The sequence below is a fragment of the Trachurus japonicus genome, chromosome 22 (genome assembly GCF_045865225.1).
Source record: "Trachurus japonicus isolate A0001 chromosome 22, Traja_1.0".
NCBI classification, from domain to species: domain Eukaryota; kingdom Metazoa; phylum Chordata; class Actinopteri; order Carangiformes; family Carangidae; genus Trachurus; species Trachurus japonicus.
Genome location: NC_140928.1, coordinates 1,714,287 through 1,734,761, shown reverse-complemented (window position 1 = coordinate 1,734,761; position 20,475 = coordinate 1,714,287). Strand labels below are relative to the sequence as shown.

The 20,475-nt window shown below is 38.5% G+C and overlaps 1 protein-coding gene across 1 annotated transcript; it reads left to right on the top strand.

Annotated features, from left to right (window-relative positions):
* Window positions 1–613: 613 nt before the first annotated feature.
* coch (coagulation factor C homolog, cochlin (Limulus polyphemus)) lies at window positions 614–18,910 on the top strand. The gene is made up of 13 exons (XM_085767675.1): window positions 614–649; window positions 754–801; window positions 3,201–3,357; window positions 9,344–9,477; window positions 10,425–10,553; window positions 12,294–12,441; window positions 12,559–12,662; window positions 14,235–14,461; window positions 14,570–14,684; window positions 15,411–15,554; window positions 16,850–17,006; window positions 17,704–17,798; window positions 18,626–18,910. The coding sequence occupies exons 1-13, from the start codon at window positions 616–618 to the stop codon at window positions 18,796–18,798; spliced, it is 1,665 nt and encodes a 554-aa protein (XP_085623801.1). The 5' UTR covers window positions 614–615; the 3' UTR covers window positions 18,799–18,910.
* Window positions 18,911–20,475: the final 1,565 nt, after the last annotated feature.

Below are 20,475 nucleotides of genomic sequence, written 5' to 3'. Positions count from 1 at the left end.
TACCGACTGATCGTAAAGTGTCAGGGTTGTATACTAACCAGTTTCACTAGTTGACTAACAGCAGAGTTTACTGACTGGTTGTTAACTAAGTGACTGACTGGTTTGTTTGCTAATGAATTAATTGATAACTGGTTCAATAACCAGCTGGTAAATTATTATTAATGACTGATGAGTGCACTGCAAAAACTCAAAATCTTACCAAGAATATTTGTCTTATTTCTAGTCAAAACAAATCAAATTATACTCAAAATAAGGCTCTAAGTAGCTTGTTTTTTGACCCTTTTTACTTATTTCAAGCAGATTTTCACTTGAAATAAGTAGAAAAATCTGATAGTGGAGCAAGTTTTTCTTTCTTATTACAAACACAAAAAGATTTTTCTACTTATTTCAAGTGAAAATGATCAAAAACAAGTTAATTTTTAGGTGATGAGTCTTATTTTAAGTGGAAAGAGATTAGTTTTGACTAGAAATGAGACATTTTGACAAGAAATAAGACAAATATTCTTGGAAAGATTTTGAGTTTTTGCAGTGTGTTCTCTATTTGACTGACTGTTTGTGTTGCCATGGAGATATTTACCGCCTGTAAACTGAGCTGACTGTGTTTCAGGTGCAGAAATGTCTGTGCTGTTCGTGCTGCTGCCGCTGACAGGTACAACACCTCAACACCGGTCACATGATCTCTCTCTCTCTCTTTTAGTTCATTGTATTTGATGCTCTCCCCCCCCCCCCCTCTCCCCCCTCCTCCCCCCTCAGGCCTCCTCTCCTCCCTCGCTCCGGTGTTTTCAGCCTCAGACTCCAGCGGTCAGTATCTCTGTTTGTTTTTTTATTCTGCTCACCTGAACTTGTTGAACCAGTTTGAAAAGAGTTTGAATTAATTCCAGATTAAAGCTTTCTTAGAAAAAAGAAAATAAAAAGAAAAAAGGGTAACACTTAAGGGACAATAAGGGTCCCTGGCTTAATTAACGTTAGTTAGTACATTATTAAGCATTAATTAACTGTTTACAGATATATTAACAATCATTATTATGTATTACTTAGGATTATGAAACACATTAATGAATGTAGCCTGTAAGTAAGCAGTTAATTAATGTTTACTACTCAAAGTTACAGTTTACAGCTAAAAAAACAAAATAAGTCCAGGCGGAATGGTTAATATTATAGGTGTTAAAGGGTTAATAAATTTAAAAGTCGAATAATGTAATTAGTATGCATTACTCAGCATTAATTAACACATTAGTTTATATATTAATGCTTAATAATGTAGCCTACTAACTAACGTTAATTAAGGGACCCTTATTGTAAAGTGTTACCGAAAAAAGTTTTGTGACAGTGTGCCACTCTGTTCGTTACATTATGACATCACACTGCAAAAACTCAATAAAAAAAAAAAAAATCTTACCAAGAATATTTGTCTTATTTCTAGTCAAAATAAATCTAATTATACTTAAAATAAGACTCATCACATTAAATAGTAGCTTGTTTTTAGACACTTTTTACTTTTTTCAAGCAAATTTTCCACTTTAAATAAGTAGAAAAATCTGATAGTGGAGCAAGTTTTTCTTTCTTGTTACAAGCAGAAAAAAAACTTGCTTTCACTGGCAGATTTTTCTACTTGTTTCAAGTGAAAATTAGTTTGAAACAAATGAGAATGATCTCAAAACAAGTTAATTTTTAGGTGATGAGTCTTATTTTATGTGGATATAGATTAGTCTTGACTAAAATTTAGACATTTTGACAAGAAATAAGACAAATATTCTTGGAAAGATTTTGAGTTTTTGCAGTGCACAACTTCATTACGTTACATTATGACATCACAACTTCATTATGTTAATGTTCATTAAACTGTTGAGTTGGTTTGAATGTGTTTCCTCCTCTTCCTCCTCTTTTTCTCCTTTTTCTTTTTCTACTTCTTCTTTTTCCTCTTCTTTATCATCCTCTTCTCCTTTTTCTTTTCTCCTTTTTCTCCTCTTCCTTTGATGAATCCCTCTCTCCGACAGACGGATGAAACTCTACTCCTCCTCTGTGTGTTTGTATTGAGCCAGAATCAATCCGACCTGAGCTCCGTCCGTCCGTCCGTTCGCTCTTCAACAGAGCTCGTTTGTTTCTCACTGATTCTCATGAATAACGTTACGTAACGGTGGTGAATCTGTCTGTTGGACGCCCCGGCGACCATGCCGCTGCCATGGAAACGACGCACTGTTATTGTTGTTGCTGTCTCATCTTCACTGGAAAATGAGTTTTTGTTGCATAAATGAGATCAGCAGCAGGAAACCCTAACCCTAACTATTAATATTTGATATTAATGTTGTTCATCACATAGTCGACTTTCACATTCATTTTTTTTAAATAAAATTATGAAATATATGAATTTTAGAGAGTGGCCTACATTTGACAACTTGTTTTAATCATTATTTTATGGAATGAAGTAGTTTTACAGTGTAGAACAGTCAAGAATAGAGACAAACATGAATGAAACAAAAGGATCACTGCAAAAACTCAAAATCTTACCAAGAATATTTGTCTTATTTCTAGTCAAAATGTCATTTCTAGTCAAAACTAATCTCATTCTACTTAAAATAAGACTCATCACATTAAAAAGTAGCTTGTTTTTAGACACTTTTTACTTCTTTCAAGCAGATTTTCAATTAAAATAAGTAGAAAAATCTGATAGTGGAGCAAGTTTTTCTTTCTTATTACAATCACAAAAAACTTCCTTTCACTGGCAGATTTGTCTACTTATTTCAAGTGAAAATTATCTAAAAACAAGTTAATTTCTAGGTGATGCATCTTATTTTAAGTGAAAAGAGTTTAGTTTTGACTAGAAATGAGACATTTTGACAAGAAATAAGACAAATATTTGGCTATTGGAAAGATTTTGAGTTTTTGCAGTGTGTTCTCTATTTACTGACTGATAGTGGAGCAAGTTTTTCTTCCTTATTACAAGCACATAAAACTTGCTTTCTACTTATTTCAAGTGAAAATTTGTTTGAAACAAGTGAAAATGATCTAAAAACAAGTTAATTTTTAGGTGATGAGTCTTATTTCAAGTGAAAAGAGATTAGTTTTGACTAGAAATGAGACAATATTCTTGGAAAGATTGTGAGTTTTTGCACTGAAGAAGAATTTTATTTAGGCTACATGAATGTTAAAGAGCTGAAGTTTAACCTGTTGTTTCTCTCTTCTCTTGTGTCTTGGAGCAGTGCCGTACCCGGTCACCTGCGTGACCCGGGGGGCCGACCTGCTGGACGACGGCGCCGTGGTTCTGTGTCCGCCGGACTGCACCCAGTGGAGGGTGTCGGTGTTCGGGACGGGGGTCTACGCCTCGGTCTCCTCCGTCTGTGGAGCCGCCGTGCACAGGTCAGACTTCACACCTCATCCACATGTTTAAATATAATCACAGCAGCAAATCTATTTTCTGTTAAAGTGACCGACCAATCAGATTCAAGTATTTCAGAACCTCTTTACCTTTTGTAGTTTTGTTTGACTTTCACATTCATTTTTTTAAATAAAATTATGAAATATATGAATTTTAGAGAGTGGCCTACATTTGACAACTTGTTTTAATCATTATTTTATGGAATAAAGTAGTTTTACAGTGTAGAACAGTCAAGAATAGAGACAAACATGAATGAAACAAAAGGAAGGAGCAAGTTTTTCTTCCTTATTACAAGCACAAAAAACTTGCTTTCACTGGCAGATTTTTCTACTTATTTCAAGTGAAAATTAGTTTGAAACAAGTGAAAATGATCTAAAAACAAGTTTTCTGTTTTCTGTTAAAGTGACCGACCAATCAGATTCAAGTATTTCAGAACCTTTTTAACCTTTTGTAGTTTCGTTTATTGTTTGTGACAAAGTAAAACTCTTTGTGTGGCTCTCGTATAATAATGTTCGTAATGATCGGCTGAGACCAGGTGAGGTCTGCCATCACATAGTCGACTTTCACATTCATTTTTTATAAAATTATGAAATATATGAATTTTAGAGAGTGGCCTACATTTGACAACTTGTTTTAATCATTATTTTATGGAATAAAGTAGTTTTACAGTGTAGAACAGTCAAGAATAGAGACAAACATGAATGAAACAAAAGGATCACTGCAAAAACTCAAAATCTTACCAAGAATATTTGTCTTATTTCTAGTCAAAATGTCATTTCTAGTCAAAACAAATCTCATTATAATTAAAATAAGACTAATCAAATTAAAGAGTAGCTTGTTTTTAGACACTTTTTACTTCTTTCAAGCAGATTTTTATTTGAAACTAGAAAAAGCATTTCCAAGAATGGAAATGGTGTGACTGCTGAAAGCAGCTGAACGCTGTTGCAGAATTAGCAAATAGTGCAAGCAGTGATCACCATACAAATGTTTGACCAAGGTCGGAATCGAACCCACAACCTCATGGTCAGTAGACTTCCACTCTGCCTCTAGGCCACAGTGCACACACAGTTGCAAAGACTGTTGTCTGTTAATGATCTGCACTCTGTCTCACTCTGAAGTTAACGAGCCCAAAGCTGCACCTGTTGGAAACACTGTCAACATCAAGAAAGCTTGAGAGTCGAGCTTGAATGACTTAGAATGAAAATTTCTGTGAATTTCAGGCTGAGAGCAGCAGTTTCAACATGAAGCAAGTTATCAGAAGTCAACAGAGGACGACTGGGAAAATAATTCACTATAATTGTTGTTGAGGCAAGATTTGAACCAGCAACCTTCAGGTCTTCAGACCAGCAAGCTAACCACTAGGCTACAGACAGAGACAGTATGTGAGGGGCAAAGAAAACCTTTGATAAGAGGATCACTGGCTTCTGCTTAAAAAAAAAAGTAAGGAAAGTGCAGAAATTAACCACAACAAGTAAGTAGAGGACACTTTTGTGAAAATAGTGCAAGCAGTGATGACCATACAAATGGTTGACCAAGGTAGGAATTGAACCCACAACCTCATGGTCAGAAGACTTTGACTTTGCCTCTAGGCCACAGTGTACACACTGTTGCAAAGACTGTTGTCTGTTAATGATCTGCACTTTGTCTCACTCTGAAGTTAACGAGCTGCACCTGTTGGAAACACACTGTGTCAACACCAAGAAAGCTTGAGAGTCAAGCTTGAATGACTTAGAATGAAAATGTCTGTGAATTTCAGGCTGAGAGCAGCAGTTTCAACATGAAGCAAGTTTTCAGAAGTCAACAGAGGACGACTGGGAAAATAATTCACTATAATTGTTATTGAGGCAAGATTTGAACCAGTAACCTTCAGGTCTCCAGCTCAGCAAGCTAACCACTAGGCTACAGGCAGAGACAGTATGTGAGGGGCAAAGAAAACCTTTAATAAGAGGATCACTGGCTCCTGCTTAAAAAAAAAAGGTAAGGGAAGTGCAGAAATTAGCCACACCAAGAAAGAAGAGGACTTTTTTGTGACCTGTGACTATTTTTTGGTGAATTAAAATGATTTAAAAAGCACTTAACAGCAAGTTACAAACTGTGGCACTAGCAATTAATGCGTCTCTTAACGACCACCTGTAACCAATTGAGGGTGATGGAGGGGAGCAGAATTCATAACAAGAGTGCTCAACCTGGATTTGAACCAGTGACCTTGGGGTTGGCAAGCAGCCACCCTAACCACTACACTAGAGTAGAGTTGGGGAGAAGAGAGGTTGAGACTTTGATGAATGTGAGATTTTTCAATGATGCTTAAAATAAAAAGAAATTGGTATAAATTAGCCACACCAAGTAAGAAGAGGACTTTTTTGTGACCTGTGACTATTTTTTGGTGAATTAAAATGAATTAAAAAGCACTTAACAGCAAGTTACAAAGTTGAGCTCCTTCTCCTGCTGATGTGAAAAAAATGCATTGGGCTGAATGAGAGCAGAGAGCTCCCTGGCTGCATTTAAAAAATATTTTAAATTATTATCTAAGTCTCTTTGCATTTTTGACCAGAATTTTAGCCAGAAGACAAGTGTGGCTACAAAACTGGAGAAAATAATTTGTCTAGAGTTTAATTTGCGGCCATGCTGACAGTTTAGCCAGAAAAACTCTAGAATGTTTTTTTGCCTCTCTCCACTCTAGCACCACTCTAGCTCTGCTCGTTAGACGCAACACACACACATTATAAAGCTGAAAAAAATCAGAAAAAGTTAAATATTTGAAAAAGTATAAATAGTTAAAAAGAGAAAAGTAATGCCGATAAAGTTTTAAAAAAGCTGCACGTTTTGATATATGAATTGTTGAAATAGCACAAAGCATGAAGGACTAGAAGAAGACCGTAAAAAGGCGGAAGAAAATGGCCAAAAGTCACACTAATATGTAGAAAAATCTGATAGTGGAGCAAGTTTTTCTTTTCTTTGTGTGGCTCTCGTATAATAATGTTCGTAATGACTGACTGAGACCAGGTCTGTCAGGTGGCTTGGGGGTGTGTGTGTGTGTGTGTGTGATGCAGGTTTACACACACACACACACACACACACACACACGTGGCCCAGCAGCTGCAGCTGTGACATAACCAGGAGGCGCGTGAGAGCATCAACCAAACACACTCACCAGGAGGCCGAGCAGGAATGAAGGATTAAACTCTCAACCCTGCACCTCCTCTTCCTCCTTCTCTTCCTCCTCCTCCTCCTCCTCCTCCTCTTCCTCCCTCCTCCTCCTCCTCCTCCTCCTCCTCCTCTCTGAACGTTTCCTGTCAGGAGAGACTCTCCTCCTCCATCATTTACATGGTTCACTGCAAAAACTCTAAATCTTTCCAAGAATATTTGTCTTATTTCTTGTCAAAATGTCTCATTTCTAGTCAAAACTAATCTCTTTCCACTTAAAATAAGACTCATCACCTACGAATTAACTTGTTTTTAGATCATTTTCACTTGTTTCAAACGCATTTTCACTTGAAATAAGTAGAAAAATCTGCCAGTGAAAGCAAGTTTTTTTTGTGTGCAAGAAAAACTTGCTCCACTGTCAGATTTTTCTACTTATTTCAAGTGAAAATCTGCTTGAAAGAAGTAAAAAGTGTCTAAAAACAAGCTACTTTTTGTGTGATGAGTCTTATTTTAAGTAGAATGAGATTTGTTTTGACTAGAAATAAGACAAATATTCTTGGTAAGATATTTGACTTTTTGCAGTGTTGATCAGTGTCCGTTCTGGTCTTGGTCCTGCACTGCAAAAACTCAATATCTTACCAAGAATATTTGTCTTATTTCTAGTCAAAGCAAATCTCATTCTACTTAAAATAAGACTCATCACATAAAAAGTAGCTTGTTTTTAGACACTTTTTACTTCTTTCAAGCAGATTTTCACTTGAAATAAGTAGAAAAATCTGATAGTGGAGCAAGTTTTTCTTCCTTATTACAAGCACAAAAAAAACATTTCTACTTATTTCAAGTGAAAATGTGTTTGAAACAAGTGAAAATGATCTAAAAACAAGTTCATTTGTAGGTGATGAGTCTTAGTTTAAGTGGAAAGAGATTAGTTTTGACTAGAAATGCTCGTCCTCTTGGACCTCGGCCAGACTCGTCAGCTCACAGGAACTAATGAGCCTGACGTGTTACTATGGAGGTCGACCCGGGTCCAGAGGAACCGGTCCACCCAGAGGTTAATCCGCCCATGATCCTATAGTGAGCCCAGAGGCCACAGATCAGGTTTACTGTACGCTTTATTAAAGGGATAAGTTCACCCAAAATTGAAATTTCTCACTCATTATCTCCTCCCCCTCATGTGGACTAAGGGCTGGGAGAAGTTTCAGAGTCCTCCGTGGCTTCTCTGAGTTACAGGGGGTCTCGGCGTAGCAGTGCATGTCCATATGACGGTTGCAAATGGATACCAACTGTCTTCGTAACAAAAAGACACACCAAAAAACATCCAAATACCTCCATGCTGCTCGTATGTAATGTTCGTCTTGTATTGAAGCCCCAACATGAGAAATTGAACTGAGACACTGGGAGCTTCCGCTACAAACAAGCTTAAAACATAGACTTATTTAATTTTTTTCGGAACATTTTCTCATGTCGGGGCTTCAATACAAGACGGACATTACATACGAGCAGCATGGAGGTATGTGGATGTTTTTTAGTGTGTCTTTTTGTTACAAAAAGTTGGTATCCATTTGCAACCGTCATATGGACATGCACTGCTACGCCGAGACCCCCTGTAACTCAGAGAAGCCACGGAGGACTCTGAAACTTCTCCCAGCCCTTAGTCCACATGAGGGGGAGGAGATAATGAGTTGAGAAATTTGAATTTTGGGTGAACTATCCCTTTAACCAACGCTGTGCTGGTTCTAGTTCTGGTTTTGGTTCAGAGCCAAAGTTGGAACCAGTTTTACTCATTCCCACAGACAAAGAACTGGACCCAGCAGGGTATCAGGTTGGTAGCACTCCACAACGCTCTGGTGGACAAGTTGTGACCTGCACATTCACCACGCTATGAGATAATAACACAACGTTACCACACAGAGTTGTTTTAGAGGGAAATTCATGCAAAACCGCTGATGCACGTTGCCTTCAGGGACAGTTTTTCATCAACAGTCTCTGTATTTCCCTCTAAAACAACTCTGTGTGGTAACGTTGTGTTATTATCTCATAGCGTGGTGAATGTGCAGCTCACAACTTGTCCACCAGAGCGTTGTGGAGTTGTTGGATTGTGTATTTGATGATTTTGATGAGGGAAACAAACCAAGAAATCCCACTAGCCTCTGTTCTAAAAATAGCTTGCACCGACAATTAAAGGTAACGAACCTACTGCTATGACTATAGGGATTATGGCAATGGGCCAATTTGACAAAAATATTGAACTATCCTTTTAACCTCTGACATTATGAGCTGGGGGCGGAGTTATATCCTCCACCAACCAAACTCAAGAGGTTTTAAAAAGAAACGTGACTCTATTGTGGCTCTGAATCTGTAATGAAGCAGCTCCAGAACCAGAACCACACTGCAAAAACTCAAAATCTTTCCAAGAATATTTGTCTTATTTCTTGTCAAAATGTCTCATTTCTAGTCAAAACTAATCTCTTTCCACTTAAGATAAGACTCATCACCTAAAAATCAACTTGTTTTTAGATCATTTTCACTTGTTTCAAACAAAATTTCACTTGAAATAAGTAGAAAAATCTGCCAGTGAAAGCAAGTTTTTTTGTGCTTGTAATAAGAAATAAAAACTTGCTCTACTATCAGATTTTTCTACTTATTTCAAGTGAAAAATGCATGAAAGAAGTAAAAAGTGTCTAAAAATAAGCTACGTTTAATGTGATTAGTCTTATTTCTTAGTAAAATGAGATTTGTTTTGACTAGAAATAAGACAAATATTCTTGATAACATGTGTCTATGCTGTCGGTGGTTCTGAGTGTTGTGGTCTCTGGTCCTCAGGGGGGTTCTGGGTCCGGCCGGCGGCCCGGTCCGGGTCCACCGGCTGCAGGGTCGGCACCACTACATGAGCTCCTACGCCCACGGCATCCAGTCGCAGGCGCTGTCCTGGTGGACCGCCTCCTTCAGCCTCACCAGTAGGTCATCCATCAGCTGCACTGCAAAAACTCACAATCTTTACAAGAATATTTGTCTTATTTCTTCTCAAAATGTCTCATTTCTAGTCAAAACTAATCTCTTTCCACTTAAAATAAGACTCATCACCTACGAATTAACTTGTTTCAAACACATTTTCACTTGAAATAAGTAGAAAAATCTGCCAGTGAAAGTAAGTTTTTTTGTGCTTGTAATAAGAAAGAAAAACTTGCTCCACTATCAGATTATTTCAAGTGAAAATCTGCTTGAAAGAAGTAAAAAGTGTCTAAAAACAAGCTGCTTTTTAATGTGATTAGTCTCGTTTTAATTAGCCTATAATGGGATTTGTTTTGACTAGAAATAAGACAAATATTCTTGGTAAGATTTTGAGTTTTTGCAGTGTTCCTTTTGTTTCATTCATGTTTGTCTCTATTCTTGACTGTTCTACACTGTAAAACTACTTTATTCCATAAAATAATGATTAAAACAAGTTGTGAAATGTAGGCTAATCTCTTTCCACTTAAAATAAGACTCATTACCTGAAAATTAACTTGTTTTTAGATCATTTTCACTTGTTTCAAACACATTTTTACTTGAAATAAGTAGAAAAATCTGCCAGTGAAAGCAGGTTTTTTGTGCTCGACTGTAATAAGGAAGAAAAACTTGCTCCACTATCAGATTTTTCTACTTATTTCCATTGAAAATCTGCTTGAAAGAAGTAAAGAAAAAGTGTCTAAAAACAAGCTACTTTTTAAATGTGATGAGTCTTATTTTAAGTAGAATGAGATTTGCTTTGACTATAAATAAGACAAATATTCTTGGTAAGATATTTGAGTTTTTGCAGTGTGATCAGGATCAATCAGAGCCGATATCACTGATCAAACATCCCCCAATGATGTGTGTGTGTTTGTGTGTGTGTGTGTCTGTCTCTATGTGTGTGTGTCACCAGAGCCCGTCAACGTCCCATTAGAACTGACCAGTGACACCAGCACCACCGCTTTGCCGCCAGCGGCTCAGCCACTGAAGAAGCCGCTGAAGAAACCGTCAGTGAAGAAAATACTGCAGAGTGGAAACAAAGGTGCTGCCATCACACGTCATCACACCGTCTTTCAGTGTTTCAAATCAAATAAAAAAACAACAGCAATAACAACCACACCAATACTGCCCTACAAAGGCAAAGTGCAGTATCTGAGCTTTTTGTATTCTTCATTGTCAGGTTTAAAGCAGAAGTGATATATTTGTGTTAATATAAGTCTTAAATAGTTCTATCTTCCGACAGCAATCACTTACATAGAGTGTTTGGACTGAAACACGGGTCTGTCAGTCACTCTGCTCTGCTCTGAGCCCAGGAGAAAACATTTATCGTATCCTACAGTTTTTATCCAATGAGGAGAGAGAACGGCATGCAGGGCTGTGTGTGCAGCCAAGGAACGCCGTGAATGTGGCGACGTAGGGACGAGGACTGTTATGGTGCGTTCAAGGAAACTCGTATTTTTCCGACCGTGAAGTCGTACCAGTTCAATCTGGTACGAGTTCACGGGTCAGAAGTTACGAGTGGCCGTTATAGTGACTTTCACCGGTAAAACAGGTCGGAGAAACACGAGTGGGTTGCCTGGAACGCTACAAAGTCGTAAGTTGTGACTTGAAGCTGTAATTTACGATTTCAAAAGCCTGCCTGGAACGCAGCATTAGCGAAAACGACCGGACCACTTACTTCTGCTTTAAGCATCAAATGATGAATAACTACCAAGTCTATAATTGATTAGATAAAGGTGGACTGAATTAAATGCAGTTTGTAGTTTGTCTTTCTGACCAATTTTGACCGTTTTATGGCAGATACGGCACTTTGCCTTGGTTTTGGTGCAGATACTGCACTTTGGCTTGGTTTTACTCCAATGGAATCATAGAGTAAATTATAGGATGTAGGGATTACAGTTACTCTTTGCAGATACTGCACTTTGCCTTGGTTTCACAGTGTTTTTTTGGATGGACAGCAAAATAAAAAGCCCAATAACTCTGGAAATTTCAGCAGTACCAATATCAAATTCTACCAGAGTGAAGAGAATATGCCTTTACACTTTTGATTGGTCAAAAGATTTCTTTTTGTAAAAATGCAGATACTGCACTTTGCCTTTGTAGGGCAGAATAGACTGTCATATGAATAAAACAATTACAATCACGTCAATAGTAAGTAACCATCAATAAAATGAGTAAAAAAAAAGAGCGCTTTAGACAGATTTTTTGTCATTTCTAGTTAAAAACTTAGAGCTGATTGATCATTCTGATTGCAGTAGGGGTAAAATTTGACACTCGTTTTGAGTACGTTTATATGCATTAAATTATTAAATGGACATCGAGGAGGGGCGTAAACTTAAACTCTGATTAAGGCGTATAGTATACAGTAGCCTACATGCTGGAGAAAGTCGAATTCCAATCACATTATCTGGGAGTCTTAAGTTGTTGGAGAACTCCGATGTTAGTCGGACTAACGCGTTTACATGCACTTCAGTTGTCCAGTTCTAGTCGGATTAAGGCAATCATTCGGTTTTCTCAAGTGTCATGTAAACATAGGCTACTGAATGTCTAGCATCCGTTTTTTGTTCTGCACTGTTAAGTTGCCGTACCACGAGACAATACAAAAAGTTAAGACTGATTCGATAAAAGACGTATAAAATAACTCCATTAGTGTTTTCTCCACATTAAAAGTCTTTAATCTGCTCAGAAAACAAAGTCTCTGCAGGAAGGGCCTATGATTGGGTCATGTGACATGTGAATGAATGAAAGTGAACATTGAGTCTTTGTGTGTGTGTGTGTGCAGACTGTCAGATGGACATCGCCATGGTGATCGACAGCAGCAACAACATCGGGCGGCGACGCTTCAACCTGCAGAAGAACTTCGTCACCAAACTGGCGGCCATGTTGAGGGTCGGACCCACGGGACCTCATGTAGGTCTGATCCAGGCCAGGTCAGACACACACACACACACTTAAACACACTTAAACACACACACACACACACACACACACACACACACAGACTTCTGGTCTGGGTCGTGCTTTTATTCTGAAAATCCTGTGTGCAGTGATTCTCCCAGGACGGAGTTCCTGCTCTCCAACTTCTCTCAGCCCAAAGAGCTGCTGTTCGCCATCAAGGAGCTGGCGTATCTGGGAGGAGACAGCAACATAGGTGACACACACACACACACACACACACACACACACACACACACACACACACACACACACACACACACACACTTTTTTTTCACCACAAAAATCTATATCATAAATACAAATCCATATTATTTAAGAAAATATATATAATCGTGGTACACATGCGAAATTATGGAGGACAAAAAAACAAAACAAACCAAAATTATATATAAAAAAAGAAATGAAAGGCCCTTCAAGTGTCCAATGAAATTTCAGGAACTTTTTGAAGAGTTTTATAATTTAATAGCTGTCTTTTTGTAGCTTTGAAAATAAACCATACTAATAATATTATCCAGGTCCTTTCCTTCTGCATCTTAAATCACAGAAAATTATAGTTTAAAAGGAAACAGTCAAAGTTTGAACTAGTGGCGGCTGGTGTAGTTTTTTTCCATGGAGGACTATACCAAACTTCAAAATAAACCTTGACTATTATATTATACAGGGCCCATTCTAAATTTTACATTTTTTTCCCAGAAATATTAAATCTTTTCCCAGAAATTTCTCAAAAATGTATGCAAAAATTCATGCCATCGGTCCTAATTTGAATGTACAGTCTTAGAACAAATATTCTGATGTTTGTTTCAAAGTCTTGGTTGTGGTCTAATTTGTGTCGGTTTAGGGTCCTTTACGTAAAAAAAAGTTGGGAACCACTGCTATATACTATATTATATACTAAACATAGGATGTTCCATACCCTGAGTACACCTGAACGCACCATCAATGACCTTATTCAGCTCCTGTCTCTTGTCTATGGGCAAAGATTTCTGCCCGAGGAGGAAACACGGGACCAATCAGTGACTTTAGACAACGTAGAACATGTTTAATCTACATTTTTATTGCAGGTGACACATCACTTCTATCTCGCTCATAAATATACTTTTTAGTCTTATTCAAGGTACTAGGGAGTGGTGGGATGGCGCCCTCTATTGACCAGCCGCCCCATTGGATACCCCATTTTTTAAACGTTCTTTTTGTCAGCAGATATCCGTAGATATTTTTTAACAGTGTAAGCCTAATAGAGATGTCAACAGTAGTTGTGTAAATAAACATACGTAAAGTAAAGTAAATTACATCCCACGTTAAGTGCATGTCCATCTCCATTTTCAAGAAAAAGCTAAAAATTAAATTACTTAGTTTATATAAGCTGCAACCATTGAGCATCTGAACCATAGTAAATTGAATGTAAATTTTATAATCATCTGCTTTTTTATTTACATGTTATGAAAAGCTTCTGTTGGTACGCTTGGCTTGGGGTCCACGTTGTCTAACGTCTGTTAATGTTTCATGTACTGTATTGTTAGTTTTGTACGTGCTTTATTGTTGTGTTTGTGTGTGTGTGTGTGTGTATTCATACTGTTAATGCTTTGTGTGTATTGCAGTATATGCTGTATTGTTTTGTGTTGTATGTATCCAGGCTCCCACAATAAGCTTTTGGTAGCTTCAATGGGAGAGACCTGATTCACACAAAATATGTGTTGTGTGTGTGTGTGAATATAACAAACCAATGTAAAAAAGTGCACAGCGACTAACTCCTGGTCGACCACAGGTAAAGCCATCATGCACACGGCCGAGACCTTCTTCATCCAGGAGAACGGCGGGCGGCGGGGCCACCCCCGGGTGATGATGGTGCTGATCGACGGCTGGCCGTCCGACGACCTGGAGCAGGCCGCCAAGTTCGCACGAGACTCCGGCGTCAACGTCTTCCTGGTGTCGGTGGCCAAGCCGGCGCCCGAGGAGCTCAACATGGTGCCGGACAAGGACTTCGTCAAGAAGGTTCATGTCACAACACGTCATCATGTCTCTCCGGTGACACGTGCAGCTCAGTTTTGTTTTGGTTTCAGTGACAGGTGAGGCTGAAGCTCCGCCCCCTTCTCTCCACAGGCGGTGTGCAAAGACAACGGCTTCTTCAGCTACGCTATCCCCAGCTGGTTCAGCACCACTAAGCACGTCAAGCCGCTCAGCCAGAGGCTCTGCGCTCTGGACGGCCTGCTCTGCAGTAAGACACATGCTCACCTGGTCATCTATTTACCTGTTCACCTGCTCACCTGTTAAAGGGATAGTTCACCCAAAATTGAAATTTCCCTCATTATCCCCCCCCCTCATGTGGACTAAGGGCTGGGAGAAGTTTCAGAGTCCTCCGTGGCTTCTCTGAGTTACAGGGGGTCTCGGCGTAACAGTGCATGTCCATATGACGGTTGCAAATGGATACCAACTGTCTTTGTAACAAAAAGACACACCAAAAAACATCCAAATACCTCCATGCTGCTCGTATGTAATGTCCGTCTTGTATTGAAGCCCCGAAATGCGAAATTGTCCCGAAAAAAATGTGATAAATGTCAAATTTGGACGAACCAGGAAGAGGAGCTTCGAGAAGCTTCCACTACAAAACAAGCTTGAAATATAGACGTATTTAATTTTTTTAGGGACAATTTCTCATTTCGGGGCTTCAATACAAGACGGACATTACATACGAGCAGCATGGAGGTATTTGGATGTTTTTTGGTGTGTCTTTTTGTTACAAAGACAGTTGGTATCCATTTGCAACCGTTATATGGACATGCACTGCTATGCCAAGACCCCCTGTAACTCAGAGAAGCCACGGAGGACTTCTCCCAGCCCTTAGTCCACATGACGGTGAGTAGATAATGAGTGAAATTTCAATTTTGGGTGAACTATCCCTTTAACATGCTCACCTCTACACCTGTCCATCTGTGTGTTTCAGGTAAAACCTGCTACAACTCCGTCAACGTCGGTTTCCTGATCGACGGCTCCTCCAGCGTCGGCGAGGGGAACTTCCAGCTGGTCCTGGACTTCCTGTCGGGAGTCGCCAGCAGCTTCGACATCTCGGACGTTGGCGCTCGGATCGGTGAGCGCCACCAGACGGAGCACGGCTAATTAACTGACTAGTCATTTCATTTCATTTCATTTCTTTATTTATTGAATTGGGACAGTGCACATTCATCAACACTGACACATTAAGCATCAGTGTAAATGTGCCAGTCATTTTAAGCCAAAAAAGGGGTCAACGTTGAACAAATTGCAACAGAAGCAAACTCAACTGATTTTGTATCCTCAAAAATTAATTACAAAATGAATTATTTTTCTGTAACTGTAATATGTTAACAAGACTGAAGAAGACATTTTCACCTGCTATACTCAATGTTTAGATCAGGTGTTGTATGAATGCAAATTAGCCATACGTGGCCTAATGTCATACCTGCTCTACTAAGGCTGTGTGGCTGTCTTGAAAAATTGCAGTCATCTTGAAATTTAAAGTGGTTTCTTGTCGGTTGACCGATGGAGTCAACTCATTCCAGTTTTCAAGCTGGTACCACCACAGCACCTTTAGTACATGTGCCGTCAAAACGGTGGAATTTATGCAAATGTGTGCAAATTAGCTCATGTTAACAAAGAATTTCAAAAACCTTGTAATACATTTTTTGTTTGTCTTAATGTAAGTAATCAACTCAGTAATTTTCATGGAGATATCTAAAGGTTAAAAATGTTACCCTATTCACATGAGAAAAATAATTAATATGCGTATAAATGGGCTATGTTTGGGTCTTTTTCTAAACTTTCCCCTAATGGGATTCTTCTGGGCTTTTTCTCCCTCACTCAGGACATGTTGAGGATACAAAATCAGTTGAGGTTGCTTCTGTTGCAATTTGTTCAACCTTTTTTCATAAAATGACTGGACTGACTTATCCCATACAGAAAAACCACATGAACTTCACATGTGATTTTTCACATGTGATCACATGTGACTTTTGCACATGTGACTTTGCACATGTGGTTTTTCACATGTGATTTTCACATGTGAAACATGTTATTTGCACATGGGAAACATGTGTATTTGGCCCAATTTTATGTGAATCACATGTTAAGTCCCATGTGAACACATGTGATCACATGTGACTTTGCACATGTGATTTTCACATGTGATTTTCACATGTAAAAATGTGGAAAATATGTTTTTCACATGGGAAACATGTTATTTGCACATGGGAAACATGTGTTTTTGGCCCAAATTTATGTGAATCACATGTGAAGTTCATGTGGTTTTTCTGTAAGGGATTGATTGATTGATTAGCTGATTGACACGTGGTGTGTGTGTGTGTGTGTGTGTGTGTGTGTGTGTGTGTGTGTGTGTGTGTGGTGCAGGTGCGGTGCAGTTCACCTACGACCAGCGGCTGGAGTTCACCATGTCCGACCACTCCAGTAAGGAGGAAGTCGCCATGGCGCTGAAGAGGATCCCCTACATGAGCGGAGGCACGGCGACCGGGGCCGCCATCAGCTACACCACCCAGAGACTCTTCAGGTAACGACGCACCTCATCACTACACCTCAGAGTGGAGATTCATCCACCGCTAAAAAAAACAAAAAACAGTCCCATATAGACCAGAGCTGCATTTTTATGCAAATGAGAATAACTGATGCATCCTGGGTAATTTAGGGGCAGCACCCGGCATTTTTAAATTGCACTCAGTGGCTTTTTGTGTTTTGATGGACCGTAGACTAACTAACAATCAATCTGAATGTTTAATTTTTTGTTTCTTTTGTAGCACTATGTCTCATAATTATTTTTGACACCCTCTTTGAAACCCACCGTTCACACTATCTTGAAAAATTACAATGAATGAATCTAGCGGTATGCTCCTTTAGCCTCCCACAGTGATCAATGACTCCACACAGTGGCCAGAAATGTCTGACCCAGACATCTACACGTATTTGGTGGAATCACCGGGGAGGTTTTGGCTAAGTGTTGTCTGTAAATAGCCTGTTAATAGACAACTTTTTGTTACTTAGTTTGTCAAGCCAGTTAGGCTGAACCTTTCAATGGAGGGATGCCGGGCGCTGCCCCTAAATTACCCAGGATGCATCAGTCATTCTCATTTGCATAAAAATGCCGCTCTCGTCTACCACTACACCTCAGAGTGGAGATTCATCCGCCGCTAAAAACCCCCCCAAAAAACAGTCCCATATATTAATGCTGCGTTTCCCGTTCCCTCCACCAGGCGGACGGGACCAGGACGCAACTTCCTCATCGTGGTGACGGACGGTCAGTCGTACGACGACGTGAGGAGCCCGGCGCTATACGCACACTCACAAGGTGTGTGTGCGTTACAACAACAGCCAGTCTGTGTTCGATTCTTCAGTGGTGGACAGTAACGGAGTAAATTTACTAGAGTACTGTACTTAAGTACATATCCAGAGGATTTGTACTTTACTTGAGTATTAGATTTCGTTGGTACTTATTACTCTTACTTGAATACATTTCCAACACAAATATTTTTACTTTTACTCGAGTTAATTTCTAGGAAGGCTGAAAAGTACTCGTTACTTTCAAGCCTGCCCTTTTTTTTTTCTAAAATACTATTGGACACAAGCTGTGTTTGTCAAAGAAGGAAACCTATCACAGTGCAGCTCTCCACTGGGATCTACGTAAAAGTGGAAATACGTCATCCCATACCGCCAAAGTAGCCACGCTCTTGACTGTGTTTGTCGACTCAAAACTATACCCGATTCATTTTATTTGTTTTTATAAGTATTTCTGCAGGCTTTATATAACATTGTGGTTCTAAAAGCAGCACATCAGTGCAGGTGGTTTCAAAGAGTTCATTCTCAGAAACAACAGTTAAAAGGTCCTTAAATTCGTTTAGAAGTAGGCTAAGTAAGTAGATTTAAAAGCATGTACTTTTGGATACTTAAGTACCTTTAAAAGCAAGTACTTTTTTACTCTTACTCGAGTAACATATCGACTGAGCTACTTTTACTTGTAACAGAGTAAATTTAGACCAGTAGTATTTTTACTCTTACTCAAGTACTGGGGTACTTGAGTAAGAGTAAAAATGGGGCAGAGATACTCTGTCCATCTCTGCGATTCTTCCTTTAAGTCATAACAGACCTGTCTCCTCCTTGTGTCTGTCACTCACCCAGACATCATCATCTACTCTGTGGGCGTGGCCTGGGCGCCCATGGATGACCTCAGAGCGATGTCATCGGAGCCAAAGGACAGCCACACCTTCTTCACCCGGGAGTTCAACGGCCTCGCCGACTTCATCGCTCCACTCGTCCAAGGGATCTGCAGAGACTTCTCCGAGAAAAACTGAGATCAAATACACACAAGACACACACATACACATACAGACACACACATACACACACACATTTGTACTTCAGCTGTTGTAACCAAACCTGTCATTAGTCGAGACAAAATGTCCTCATAAACATAGAGGTCCCCACTTTGTAGGGACAAAATCAGGTCCCCACTTCGTCTGTACATAACCAGGTAGGTAGGTCCTCACAATTCAGTAAGTTCACCTCTGTGTTTCTATACACTGCAAAAACTCAAAATCTTTCCAAGAATATTTGTCTTATTTCTTGTCAAAATGTCTCATTTCTAGTCAAAACTAATCTCTTTCCACTTAAAATAAGACTCATCACCTAAAAATGAACTTGTTTTTAGATAATTTTCACTTGTTTCAAACACATTTTCACTTGAAATAAGTAGAAAAATCTGCCAGTGAAAGCAAGTTTTTTGTGCTTGTAATAAGAAAGAAAAACTTACTTAATCACTAACAGATTATTTTAAGTGAAAATATGCTTGAAAGAAGGAAAAAGTGTCTAAAAACAAGCTGCTTTTTAAATGTGATGAGTCTTATTTTAAGTATAATGAGATATGTTTTGACTAGAAATTACATTTTGACTAAAAATAAGACAAATATTCTTGGTAAGATATTTGATTTTTTGCAGTGTAAGTGTGAGGTCCTTCAGTAACAGACTCACCTGTACAACTGTAAACCTCTGACACACAAGAAACCTGTGAAGCAATGACAAAACAAAGAGTCCTCCTTCACTTCGCAGGTGCAGACACAGGTCGTCAATCAACAGGTTATACGTTCATATTTATATTCATATTTATATTTATATACTTTGCATGAAAACAAGGTCCTCGAAAGTTTAGGAGAACATGGTCGGACTTCAGGACTTGAAGGCAAATTTAAAAGGTTGAGAACCAAAAACATCCTCATGTCCCCACGAAGACAGAAGTATAAGAACACACACTCCTAATGTACATATATGATACACAGGTTTGACAACACATGTACATAATGACACACTCATACACCAACAATATTTTTATATTTAATGACGGAAACGTTGGAAAATGATCAAACATAATAATCAAAGGTAGAATCGTGATTCATTCACTCTTCACTCCACAGTCGATTATCGATCATTGATTAAAAGACTCAAAAATACAATGAAAAAGAAAACAGAAAGAAAGTCTTTCATATCACTTCATCAAATTCATTTTAATTTACTTATTATATTTATAATTATTAATTAGATCCTGACTCCATTAACGAACTGCTGGTTTAAAAGGAACAAAAACTAAATATGTTTTAAGATTAAAAAGTCATAATAATAGATCTAATATAGAGATCATGTAATAATTGAATAATTTGTGACACTTAGTCAAATATTTAATTTCATAATGAATTTTCTTTTAATTATGAATGACAGACCTTGTGTGCCTAAAAATAAATCTTTAAAGTAATCCATAAAAATAAATCAAGTATTAAAGTGATGAGCTAAATTTAAAATCAATATTATGAGAAAAAGTTTCAAATTAATTTCAAATTTATCTTTTCCAATGGACCCAGTTGTTGAGTGAAGAGTGAATGAATCACATGGAGCTCTGGTGTGTTTTTTTTTGTATTTTTTAATTTTATCCTGAAACGTTTCAACGTGTTTTTTTCGTCACACGTTTGGAACGTTTCGTC